General features: G+C 35.0%; 1 protein-coding gene and 1 long non-coding RNA gene across 2 annotated transcripts; one reads left to right on the top strand and one right to left on the bottom strand.

Annotated features, from left to right (window-relative positions):
• Positions 1-227: 227 nt before the first annotated feature.
• On the bottom strand, positions 228-2881 carry LOC134262790 (uncharacterized). The gene is made up of 3 exons (XR_009991108.1): positions 2713-2881; positions 2244-2448; positions 228-875 (listed from the first exon to the last, which is right to left on the bottom strand). It is a non-coding gene; the product is annotated as an uncharacterized LOC134262790 (long non-coding RNA).
• A 1555-nt stretch (positions 2882-4436) lies between these two features.
• LOC134262791 (uncharacterized) lies at positions 4437-11980 on the top strand. The gene is made up of 3 exons (XM_062745121.1): positions 4437-4670; positions 8128-8352; positions 10614-11980. Exons 1-3 carry the CDS (start codon positions 4437-4439, stop codon positions 11733-11735), a joined length of 1581 nt encoding a protein of 526 aa, XP_062601105.1. The 3' UTR covers positions 11736-11980.
• Positions 11981-13874: the final 1894 nt, after the last annotated feature.

Raw genomic sequence — 13874 nt, 5'->3', positions numbered from 1 at the left:
GCATGATTGCAAGTTCTCATGTGCAAAACTTGAATGACACATATTTGAAGCATAATATCTGTCTTAAGGGGGAGGGGGGTAATAAATATTTTGAAGGATTGTAGTATTGAAACCAAAGAACAAGAATAAACAATATGTCTCCCTTTTGAAGCAGAGATACGAGAATAGGTGAAGCCAATAGCAATATGAACATTTTTTTAAACATTTATTTTTGTAAAGTATAGCAAGATAAAATTGAAATGCAAGTTGTAATTATACATTAAATTTGTAAGATACGGTTTTTGGGAACAAGAAATGGATAATTATAAAATTTCACACAAAAATGAGTACTAATGAGTAATAGAAAACAATAAATATCACAACTGCTTTTTAGGGAGAGGGCTAAAATAGGCTTTGCCTGCTGCCCAATCCCATTCACTTATGTGAATAAAATTTTGTATAAATAAAAACTGCTTTTGATTTTTTCTGTATATTAAGTTGCCTTAGTACCGATGAAACAAAGTCTTGTTAAGCTGCAAATCAAATAAGGATGCAACATACATAGAAGACCTTACAAAGATTTACAATGTGCTTGTGGTTCTATAAATTGTCTTGATTCAATACACGTATGACTCAGGTAGAACAAATCACGTCTCTAATGCTGATGACAGGTGAGCCCTGTGTCATGATGTCCATAATAAATGGATTTTTTTTTTCAGGAGAGCTCCTATCATGGCAGACCCTTGAACGCCATACAATATTTTTTTTTATTCCTGTGGCCAATTTGTCTTTCGGGATTGTAAAAAATTGGTACATGCATCCTAATATCAGTAGTGTTTTCTTTTCTGGAGATTGTCTTCACCATTCTTCTGACAACTGTCTCTTGTTAGAATTTTCTACAAAGTGTATAAGTGAAAAAAAATAAAGAATGTCTCATAATTTTATTTGGCAAATATTCCTTTACAATTTATCCGACTTTCAATAAATGAAACCAAGGACTTCAAATAACCCTTTATGATGTATTTAATATATTTTCGAGGGATGTCAACTTAACCGGATACTCGATCCAACGTCCAAGTATTGAATACTAAAAATAGATACTCAGTTACTCGGATGTATATTAAATAATTTCTTATTTCAAAGTAAATACTTTTATCAAAACTTATCAATATTAACTTAAATATGCAAAAGGTAATTAGCATGTTTTCATCTACATCTAGCTGTAAAACACCCGTTATCGCCTCTACATGTAGCTGTGAATATGCAGTAATTACTGACCAATTAGCAGGCACAGAGTCGTTCTCAACTATTGTGGCCCTTAATTTTTGAATGGGTGACTTCAACGATTGTTTTCAGTAAACATCATAATGATTGGAGTATTTGCAGTACACAGCAGTGAAATATGACATGCATAGAAATGCCGCTACCCACTTCAACGGTGAAGAAATATATATTTAGAAATAACAAGATTCAAAACTGTTAAAAGTCAATTTGCTTATTAAGTTTAGTGTATACTAGTATACTGGATACGACCAATAAATGAATTATTATAAGACTGAGCATGCAATCCGTTCAACATCCATTCCTTCTCTTTCGCTAGTTTAATAAACAAACCTGCACAACAATTTGTCATCCTTTTGCGTTGATCAAATAGATCCAGAACCTTTTGTAATTTTGGGTGTATTAATTGTGCATTAAATTTATTGTTTTTTATTTGATAAATAAATTAAGTACTGAAAAATAATTTCCAATCGAATTATTGTTTATTTGTACATGTTTGTGGGTTAACAGAGATTAACTAGGCTCAAGAACAAACTTTTGTCTACATTTTACCGTCAGTAACCGAGTATTCAATCGGGGAAAAGTCCGAATAACCGATTATTAACTATCAAATAATTTGACCGATTGACTTCCCCAAATATTTTCCTGTATTTCTCTCTTTCTCTCTCTCAAAAGCATACTATTGTTCGTAATCATGCATTTGCAAGAAAGCAGATTAATTGTATATAAGAAATACAAGATATGGACTGATAAAAGATAAAAGTTACTTTGGTGTGTTTGAAAAATTGAAAAGAAAAAATAAGTCAATTTAATAACAAAAATACAAAATGTCAAATTATACTTACAAAAAAATATTCGGTTCATTTTTGCCATTATAACAAGAACATTTGTCATGCTATCAAATATATATGTATCATCATAACTTATTACAGATTTTTACCACTTGAAATATAATAAATTGATTTAAATATACATGTACTCACCTTCAGAATCATGAGAATAGTGTATCTGACTGCGGTTGTGCTGAGTAGAGATGACACAGAGCGAAATTTCTACATATTCACCATGCAATGTTAATTATCCCGCTGTCTGTTAGCTAACTCCGTAGGGACACATTTATACCGACTAAAATAGTTCTTATATGCTTGTGTCTTTGAGACTGTCCAATTTTCATAGCTTTGGTCCATCCTTCAACATATTTACATTAAATGAAAAGGATATATAAATGTATAACAGACTAGGCATGATAATTCCTCAAATAATTTTTCCCAGGCATGCATAAAATTATACACAGATACAGTACCAGTTCGTTCGATCAAGACCGACCAAAACAGGTATCATGTTACGATATCTAATTAAAGCATGTCTGCATAGGGAGGCGACATTTTCAAGTTAAAACAATAAAGATAAAGGTTACAATGAAAGATAAGCTAATCAGACAACGTGAGTAACCTTGCTAATGTTGAAGGGAAGCCTGTCACTTCCATTGTAAATCATTTGTACTCCATGTGGGTTTGTTTACAATAATTTCAAGCTGAATCGTCTCATGTTAGATTATTACGCGAAAGTAGTACATGAGTATAAATAAACAATTGATAAAAGGAACTACATACCTCTTTTCTTCTATTTTCCAATAGATTATTTAAAAAGATTAGTTTATCAGTAGCAGTTTACCTGTCATTAAATCTTAAAATTTAATATAATTTATACCTACTTGAACTATTTTGTCCCTCGTAATATTTCTGAACATCGCTTCAGGACTCCGTGATATTGAACCCCATTTGTTTTTGTTTTAAACATACAGAGTTGTCGTTAGTTTCTCTCTCAAACGTGAAACGTATCAGGAGTACTTAAGTAAATATTAGTTAGTTATTAGGGTATTATTTTTGACTTTTTAATTACATTAATCAAAATAAATGATTAAAATAAATTCAGTCATAACACACGCTTTTGATATGATAATAACGATAAAGATTGGGAAAAGTGTCGAATAATGATTAGGCGGCTTCCGCCTAATTAGATGTAAACATTAGAAAACTTGTAAAATTGTGGTTGTCTGTTCCACAACTTAGAACCAATACTCATTTTGCGAGTGGGGTGACAACAGGTGTTTATTTGGGCCCCGCTTGGCGGGCGCCCTATAGTGATCAGTCTGTCCGTCCGGCTGTCCGTCCGTCCGTCCGTCCGTCCGAGATCTCTTGTCCGGAGCGTATCTTCTCTCTCCTTGACCCAATCTGCCTCATACTTCACCCACAGAGTGCCTTTGGGTAACCGGTGTGCAGTGACCTTGAACCAGGTTTCTAGGTCAAAGGTCAAGGTCATAGAATTTTATGAAAAAACCTTGTCCGGAGCATATCTTCTCTCTCCTTGGCCCAATCTGGCTCATACTTCAACCACAGAGTGCCTTTGGGTAACCAATGTGCAGTGACCTTGAACCAGGTTTCTAGGTCAAAGGTCAAGGTCATAGCAGAATTTAATGAAAAATCCTTGTCCGGAGCGTATCTTCTCTTTCCTTGGCCCAATCTGGCTCATACTTCACCCACAGAGTGCCTTTAGGTAACCGATGTGCAGTGACCTTGAACCAGGTTTCTAGGTCAAAGGTCAAGGTCATAGCAGAATTTAATGAAAAACCCTTGTCCGGGGCGTATCTTCTCTCTCCTTGGCCCAATCTGACTCATACTTCACCCACAGAGTGCCTTTGGGTAACCGGTGTGTAATGACCTTGAACCAGATTTCTTGGTCAAGGTCATAGCAGAATTTTATGAAAAACCCTTGTCAGGAGCGTATCTTCTCTCTCCTTGGCCCAATCTGGTTCATACTTCACCCACGGGGTCCCTTTGGGTAACCGGTGTGCAGTGACCTTGAACCAGGTTTCTAGGTCGAAGGTCAGGGTCATAGCAGAATTTTATGAAAAATCCTTGTCAGGAGCATATTTTCTCTCTCCTTGGCCCAATTTGGATATTACTTTACTCACAGAGTTCTACTAGTCAATGGATGTGCAGTGAGCTTGGTCGAAGTTTCTAGGGCATGGTCAGAATTAGCCTCTCTGTTTAAAATCTTTGTTTGGTGCATACTTTTTTCTCTTTAATAGCACCGATCGATAACTCCTGAGTGTGCTAAATATAACTCTATCCCAAAATGCATTGCGCGCGACGCCATACTTTCGGACAATAACAATGGAGGTGTCTGAGGCGTACAATGTATCAGCAGTGAATATTAGCGAAAAACACGAACGCAGAGGTGCAACTAAGCATTGTGCTTATGGTCTTTGTAAAAGTGACTCTAGATATATGGATAGACAAGGTATGGAAGGCGTTTTCTTTATTCGCTTTCCACAATTTCATCGTGAACCGGAGAAGTGTACTCGATGGGCCAATGCATGTCGACGAGAGAACTTTACTGCTTTGTCGGTAAAGAAGGACACATATATATATGTAGTTTGCATTTTAAGGGGGGTAGAGGCCCCACGGAAGAATATCTTGATCCAATTCCGGCAACAGCTACCAAATATGAGGTAAACACAGCATGTGAAAACTTTTTAGACGGAGGCTTAGCCTCCGCTCTATTGGTACCGCTCATCTGAGGCGGAAGGGAATTTGCGATCGCCATCTAGCGGCAAATCACGTTAACTTTGATTAGCCTGGTCCCCAGGCTCATACTTTCCAAGGCAGGAGTACAGGAAGCAAAACAGGGACAGGGAACCAGGCTAAATTTTGATAAACTGGCCTGCCTGTCTGATATCAGATATGCGCTGTATACAGACAGGTGATCAGTGATGTATAGAGTCTGCTGCTGACACGCTCATTGGCTGATAAAAACTCTCGCTGACACAGAATTTAAATTGTCGGGGAAACCAAAACAGATCACCGAGTGCAGTTCTCTGCATCTGATTTTGATGCAATTAATCTAATTCGGTCACAATATTTTCCAAAAACAATACATAATTCTTTTTTTTTCCTCATGTACCTATAATTATCTGACCTCGCCTGAGGGCTTTTAAATTAGTTTGCGAAGGTCCTATCACATTAATACCCTACATTACCTAGGTAAAAGAAATCTGCATCATTGTTTAATTGAAACTGACATATTTTAAATGTTCACTCACTGACTCAGCAGAGAGCTGCGTCTTATCTGTTTATAGCACAGGTACAGAATCTCTGCTGCATCTATTTTTAGAATTCCTTATCACATATTTCAGAAGATTTTGCAAACTATTTAGATGGGACAAACTGACCCACATGTTTCTATGTTTACATGACCAAAACAGAGGCTTGAATCTTACTTTGTGGTGTAAATTAATTAAGTAATATTATGGCTAATCTGTGCAAAAAAAGGATGCATTAAAACACTGTTGTCATGGAATCTGCAATAGTGACTCAAAGTATGCCCACAAAAAATATATGCAAGGAGTTAAATTTATTAGGTTTCCCAAACCTTGGAGAGATATTGAAAAAGTGTCAAAGATGGGTGAATGCTTGTAAGCGGTTCATTGGTGGATCCAAAGGAGGGTAGGTTCCGGGGTTGGAAGCCCCCTTTATTTTTTGTCAAGTGGAGAGAGAGAGAGAAAGAGAGAGAAAAAACATTTTCCGAGAATAAATTAAAATACATGTATTTGTACGTCTAACTTATGTATTAAATAGATAGATTCTCACACATTAAGTTTCTTCCACCCACTATTCCCTTTTATATGAAAGAATATAGAGTATACAGTACAACCCTGGAACTCCCCTTTCAAAAATGGCTGGATCCACCTCTGAAACGGGAAGGATTTTCCACGAAATTGGGTATTATCCGTAAAATCACATATAATACTGGATATTAGGGTATCGTTGAATCCATGAGATCTAGTATTAAGGCGTTGTAATCACTTTATTAAACTTAAACAATGGGATGGCACATTTTGCGGTACGTGTCAACTTTCACCTGGATGCAAATGTTTTCTTAAGGTATCACCAATCAAGTAAGAATTTGGAAGTCAGGATTAATGCACACTGGAAAATAAAAGCTATAGAGCTTAGTACATTTCATGATCTGGACCAAACAGGCGTTTGTTCTGCTTAATATTTTTCATGTTTGAAATATTTGCATCCTCTTCATGTTCATTACCCAACACAACAGAATTGTTAATCAAAAGTTGAATGTGCATGTTTTGATCTATGCATTGATATATCTGAATGCTTGTATCTCAGCTCCTTTTAGTCCTGAAGAGTTAGATATACTAAAGTACTTTTGGTTTTCTCACATTTCAGGAAGCTCTTACCATGAGTCACTAAAGAATTCAAATTAATATAGTTTATTGCAATTAGAGTGGTTTGTCCTTTTGATGAAAAATGGGAATTCAGTAAATTACATAATTAAACATTAGACCACGATAAATAAATGAAGAAGATGTATTTGTGATACACTCTGGCCCCCCGTGTGGCAATATAGCGAAGATGCAAATTTAATATATTGGTACCAAAAGTATGGTATTCTTACTGGAAATACAATTGTGAAATATGAAAGTAGGCTAAGGCTTAAGTTAATCCATAAGTACGGAAATCTCCAAGGTAAAGGTCAAAAGGTCATGATTGTTGGTATGCTATGAAAGGTCTTCCCACAAAGAATACATATGTGAAGTATGAAGCCCTAACCCTTCAAAAGTTATGAAAAATGATATTTTTTTTAAAGTAGGCCAAACTCCAAAGTCAAATGTCCTGCAATAAAATGAAAGGTCTTGTCATAAGGATTAAATATATAAAGTATGAAAGCACTAACCCAAAACCTTTTTAAGTTATGGTCAAGATTTGCTTTATAAAAGTAGGTCAAACTCCAAGGTCAAAAGGTCAAAGTTCTGGGTCTTCTTACAGGGATTACATATGTACGTATAAAAAGCACTATTTATCCCTTACCATTCAAAACTTATGGCCAAGGTTAAAGTTTTTTCATAAGTATGGAATCTCGTAGGTCAAGGTCAAAAGGTCAAGCTTCTTAATATCTAATGAAAGGTCTTTCCACAAAAATACAAATATGAAGTATAAATGTCCTGGTATCTAATGTTCAAAAGATATGACCAACTACCCTTAGGCAAATGTTGGGGTCAGAATATGAATAAAAAATTCCCAAAGAGATAAACAATCATGTTCATTCCAAGCCTCCGTCTATCAGTACTTTCAGTACTTTGATTTATAACGCCGCCAGTCAATGTTTATCATTATTATTGTATTGTGTCTAAAACATCACACCAAGATAAAGGGTAGATAGATGCAAATTTACCAACAATTTTTGTGAACCATGTACTACAATAATTCAATTCTCCCCCGCACAAGTCATAATTTAAAAGCGGGGATTAGAATCAGAGGAATCTCGGATTAGGCCTAGTTCAATAGTTGGTATATACAACCATGTTACAATACTTACAAACATACATACATGTAAAGTCAAATACTAAAGTAGATACAGTCTTTAATCTGTCATATAATATAAGGGTTGAAATATGTGCTAGGCTTATATTAAAATGACATATTACTGTTATGTAAAGTGTAGAATTTTATCAAATTTAAACACAAATCGCTCTTGACAGAGTTGTTGACAATACAAGTAACATTATAAATTCTAATTCAAAAAAAATGTGTGTGCATGCATTTAATGTCTGCCTCATAGAATCTACATTGTCTTGTGTAACAGGAAGGGAGAAAATGCATAATCCACGGCCCTAACCATTACACTTGTAAAATTCCCAATATCAAAAGTAAATAAAAGTAAATAAGTACAGTAGTGGGTTTATAGTGTCAAAAATTTTTATTCATTTGATATCATAATACTATTATGCCATATTATAAAAAAAATCTAGAAAATGTATATTCTTATTGATATATTTGTTTTTAGCTTCAAAAATTTGTCAGAAGCAGAAAGAGGCCGTTAGTTCGAAAAAATTTGACATGGTCCCCAGAACCCAAACGCAAGAAGAGTGATTTAGGGAATATAGACATTGCTCAGACAGAAGCTGCTAGTGCAACATCTACTGAGGATCATCCCATTGCTAAATTAAATCTTGATACAGTCCAGGCAGCAGAGGCCTTATTAATGCTGCAGAATTCTGAAAGTGAAGAAGTGAGTTAAATTTTGAGGGTTTTTACTTTTTAGAAATTTTCTAGATTCATATCAACAGACTTTTGCTATCTCTCTGTCCCTGAGGTATACAAATTTTAAAGGTGTGTCTGGTTAAAATGTGTACTGGGTCTTTCATCTAAATATATTAAGTTATTATATATTATATAAATATTGCATTTAGTTGAGTTTGATATTGAAAAATTTCACCCCAAGAAAACCAATGTCAGCGGAGCCCCAGCCAAGGTTGACAGTGGTTTGCGCCTCTGTTGACAATGGTTTCCTAGCCTAGGTGAAATTTTTCAATGTTACACTCATCTACATGCAATATATATTATACACATACTGAATGTTCTAACAGTAAACTGGGTGCACATAAATTCTGCGCAGTCTTTATTTTTCGGAATAACACCTCGTCAAGCAATGTTGACTGTTGCTGTGCTAGAAGACATGGCTTCATTATTCAGCGTGTACTAGCATTTTTTTTTTAAAGTTTCTCGACAAATCAGAATCAACCCGAATCAACTAATTTGCCTGAAAGTGTAATATAAATAAATATCGTACTTTCATGTAAATTACTTGAATTCGTTGAGAAACAATTGTTAAAAAACACTATTGCCCGCTGAATAATAACACCACACCCTCCTGTGTAGCAACAGTTAAAAAAAATAGTGACTGCACAGAATTCATGCGCGCACGATTCACTGTTATATACGTATTTGTATAAAACATTCAGTATAATATAATTAATATAGCATGTAGTTGAGTGTAACATTGAAAATTTTCACCCCTGGAAAACCACTGTCAACCTCGGCTGCACCTCAGTTGACAATGGTTTTCTTGAAGTGAAATTTTCAATGTTACACTCAACTACTTGCAATGTTTATATAATACAAAATTATTTTTAGCTCACCTGAGCCGAAGGCTCAAGTGAGCTTTTCTGATCAAAATTTGTCCGTCGTCTGTCGTTGTCGTTGTTGGCGTTGTCGTAAACTTTTCACATTTTCGTCTTCTTCTCAAGAACCACTGGGCCAATTTCAACCAAACTTGGCACAAAGTATCCCTGGGTGAAGGGGATTCAAGATTGTTCAAATGAAGGGCCACGCCCTCTTCCAAGGGGAGATAATTATGAATTAGTGAAAAATTATTAGCATTTTTAAAAAATCTTCTTCTCAAGAACCACTGGGCCAGGAAAGATGAAACTCATGTGGAATCATCCTCAGGTAGTGTAGATTCAAATTTGTTCAAATCATGACCCCCGGGGCTAGGGTGGGGCCAAAATGGCCGACCAAAGTTTTACATAGGAATATATAGGAAAAATCTTTAAAAATCTTCTTCTCAAGAACCACTGGGCCAGGAAAGATGAAACTCATGTGGAATCATCTTCAGGTATTGTAGATTCAAGTTTGTTTAAATCATGACCCCCGGGGCTAGGGTGGGGCCAAAATGGCTGACCAAAGTTTTACATAGGAATATATAGGAAAATCTTTTAAAATCTTCTTCTCAAGAACCTTTGGGCCAGGAAAGACAAATCTTATGTGGAATCATCCTCAGTTAGTGAAGATTCAAACTTGTTCAAATCATGACCTCTGGGGCTAGTTTTGGGCCCAAAATGGCTGACCAAATTTGTACATAAGTATATATAGGGAAACCTTTTAAAATCTTCTTTTCAAGTACTTCAAAGCCATGATTAGTGATATTTTTCTATTTACATGGAATCATCCTCAGGTAGTGTAGATTGTACATTGTTCAAATCATGACACCCAGGAGGGTTAAAATTCAAGCCCCCCCCCCCCCCCCCGGTTAACTTTCAGTTTTGATCTGATATGTGCTTTTTCCTAGTAGATGTGCTCAGGTGAGCGATGTGGCCCTTGGGCCTCTTGTTATAATAACAATACTATTTCATTTTTTTGTTAAAAATTGAAATACTTTAATTAAATTAAAACTCCTTGCTGCTTCATTACACAATATAATAATAAGTTCACAGTTGGTTGCAAATTGCAGTAGTTGTGAAAAAATATGCAGATGATGCAGTTTTTTCTACAATGCCTGCAACAGATTTGCCTAGTATATGATTCAACAATGAAATCATGTAGCATTCAATTAATCTTGATCAGGTAGGTTTATTTTAAATGCAAGGTCATTCATCTCAGTTCTATTTTTTATGTAAAAATTTTCAGTGGTTGACACTTATTAAGTACTGATGTGTTCTAAAGATGTTTGACTTTGAAGGAGTAAGACTCAAAATGTATTTTATTTTGCAGGTAAACATTGTTTCTGATGGACGGAAAGGACTAGATATCCAAGATCCAAATTCCATGTTAAAGAATTCATGTGATGAAGAAACCCAGACATCATCTTGTTGCTTAACCTTGAATGAATTTTTGGCATTAAAATTAGAAAATTTTGATTTAAAAAGCAAGATTTTTGAACTTGAAAAAAAAAGTACACAGTCAAAATCATTTTCCATTGCTGATGTGAAAGATGATGACAAGAAAATGATATTTTACACGGGTTTAACTTATGGGCAATTTATGTGTTTGTGGAAATTTCTTGGACCAGCCACAAGAAATCTTTCTAGAATAAATAATATGAGGAAATTTGAGCTTACTCCATCTAAGTCAAGAGGACCAAAGAGAAAATTGTCACCAGAAGATGAACTTTTCCTCACACTGGTTAGACTTCGTCTCGGATTATTGCATACTGACTTAGCCTATCGTTTTGGTGTTTCAGTTAGTACTGTCAATGAAATAACTTCAACATGGATACAGTTCTTATATTTACAGTTTAACAGACTACGAAATGCTATGTTTCCATCTAGAAAAATAATTAGCAAGCATTTACCAAAGTCCTTCAGAAAATATAAAAAAGTACGTGTAATATTAGATGCCACTAAGTTTTTTACACAGGTACCTAGAAATTACGAGCAGCAGGGTAATCTTTACTCTTCATATAAGAATCATTGTACTTGCAAAGTTCTGATAGGAATAACACCCTCAGGAGCAATATCATTTGTATCTGATGTGTATGAAGGGTCAATTTCTGATAAGGAAATTTTCAAAAAGAGCAAAATTATGGATAAAATAAATCCTGGTGATCTGGTAATGGTAGATCGGGGATTTAATGTTCGAGACATTTTGTTGCAGAAAGGTGCCGATATTGTAATCCCACCATTTTTGGGAAATAGAACTAATTTGTCACCACAAGAAGAGGCCCAGACACGTGTTATTGCAAAATTACGAATTCATGTTGAGAGGGTAATTGAACGCATAAAAAAATATAAAATTTGCAAGAAAATTGTACCTTTGAACACACTGTCAACTTTCTCCCAAACAGTCTTCATTGTTGCATGTTTGGTAAACTTTCAGAAACCAATAGTGAAATAAAGGTGATGAAAACTGTTGTATTTTCAGTGTACATTTTGAAACTGAGTAAATTTTAGCATCAGAAATTAATGAATTTGAATTTTAAACCATTTTTTTGAATTTTCATGATTTACTTGATCTAGTTGGTTTAATCTTTAACTGATCAGAATACCTGTATGCACATATTTACTTATCTGTGAATTTGCAAAATAAAAACAGTACACAAGAATGAACGAAAACTATGTTTTATTATGTACCGATGTAAACTAATACTTAAGCTGTATAATTTCAAGTTCACGAGGTAGTCGCATGAGGAAATATTCTGGAACAAGATATTCTCTATGAAAAGCCTCAAGTTGCGGACACATGTAAGACCACAAGTCATTACTGACAGTTATTCTCTCCACTGACATACCCTTTGGAGACCAGACAACAAAGTCACAAACATCTAATTCACATAAAGCTCACTGCATTTGAATTTGATTATAATATTTATGATTTCTTTTGAGTCTCAAATTTCCTTGATTATCTTTAACACAACAAAAATCTTTACATTGCTTTATTGACAAATTGTCTATGAAATTCAAGGGATTGCAATTTCTAAGTACATATGGGCATTTGATCTCAATTAGACCCTTTGTTTCATTTGATTTATCAATGAATATTCCATCAGGACTACATCCGAGAGTAGGGTGTTTAGGGTTCAACCACAAACCTGTTTCCTGCACATTGTAGTTTGGATGTTGTTGTTTGTAATGTGCAAGAGCATCAGATTCATGTTCACGCCCATACAGTAGGGCTGCTGTTACAGGGGAATCTGACCACAGAAGCCTATTGACTAGACTCGTAATACCTGTTCTAACACATTTGATATCTTTTGCATTCGATGCTGTTACCCTGCACCATCTATTTACCTGCCAGTCTTGCGATAATGACTGACCTACTGTGTTATCAACTACAAAGGGGGAACATTTATCAGAACACTTTTCATTTAAATTATCAATGAATTGTTTGCATTGAATCTTTAAAATATCTACACCATAATCATCGATACTGAAATTTTCATAATGAAAATCTAATAAATTTGTCCATCCACATTCTTGTCCATTCATGACTAAATTTGATAGAAATTCATTTTTCTGTTCATTTGATAATTCATTCTCCCTCAGTTTTTCAGGTCTTGGATCAGAGTTCAAGATTTCTTTGACTGAAGTTTTTTGACGTTTAAGATTTTTCTTCATGGACTTGTATTCCTTGTTAAAAATTGTCTCTGGATTCTTATTTTTTCTTCTACCTTTGTTCCACTGTAGTAGTTTGTCTGTGCAGGTAGGCAGGTCAGTCCCAAATTCAATAGTGTAGTCCTCTAATGCAAACAACACAGCAGCAACATGAGAACATCTGCCCATGCCAGAAGCAGAGAAAGTGCACGTACCCTCTAACACTGATCCAGATGATTCGGATAATGTTACTGTACAATTGTAGGAATGTTTTGAGTAGGAAGCTAACACTGATGCTTTAACAAAATAGTGTCCTTTACAACTGACATCATGCATGTTTTTCACATGACCACTTCTGAAAAGATTCATACCCTTAGTAAATGGTTTGCTAGTATGTACATCATCTTGACAGTCATCATCAGAACTGTTTGAGTCACACTCTATTGATGCTACTGATTCCACAAGATAATAGTAGATATGCCCATGATTAAAATGTTTTGGTATAGAACAGATGGAAACTTCTTCCAACCTTGAATTGGAACATAGGGAACTTGTGATGCAACAGGTGTTGGATTCTTTTTAAGATTCAGCCATTTACCATCGTCAACTTTCAGATCAATTTTAACATTGTTGTTTACAGCATTCTGGCATCTGCATAATAATACGTAAATTATTTAATGGCAAAAAGGTCAAAGTATGTGTTATTGTAGATTGTTTTTGTAGATTTCCATCATTTAATAATTTAATTGCCACAAAACATTACCGAAAAAAATTATTTATATATTTATTTTTTACATAAATGTTTCAATCGCGGTGTCGTGATTTTCGATGTTTACAAATACACATTATCAAAAATTGGGTACCTTTCTATTAAATCTGGCCGTTTTCCAGAAGTAGGAAGCCCACGACATTTCAACCATCTTTTTAATTGAATATTTGTGTG

This window comes from Saccostrea cucullata, unplaced genomic scaffold, assembly GCF_032062105.1.
Source record: "Saccostrea cucullata isolate Sc308-1 unplaced genomic scaffold, CSIRO_AGI_Scuc_v1 ctg650, whole genome shotgun sequence".
Classification (NCBI taxonomy): domain Eukaryota; kingdom Metazoa; phylum Mollusca; class Bivalvia; order Ostreida; family Ostreidae; genus Saccostrea; species Saccostrea cuccullata.
This window is presented reverse-complemented; position numbering and strand designations above follow the sequence as displayed.

Coding starts and splice junctions, on each gene's coding strand:
- LOC134262791 (XM_062745121.1), top strand. CDS start 4,437: ATGGAGGTGTCTGAGGCGTACAATGTATCAGCAGTGAATATTAGCGAA. Junction 4,671..8,127: donor AGAACTTTACTGCTTTGTCG/GTAAAGAAGGAC, acceptor ATTTGTTTTTAG/CTTCAAAAATTTGTCAGAAG. Junction 8,353..10,613: donor AGAATTCTGAAAGTGAAGAA/GTGAGTTAAATT, acceptor TTTATTTTGCAG/GTAAACATTGTTTCTGATGG.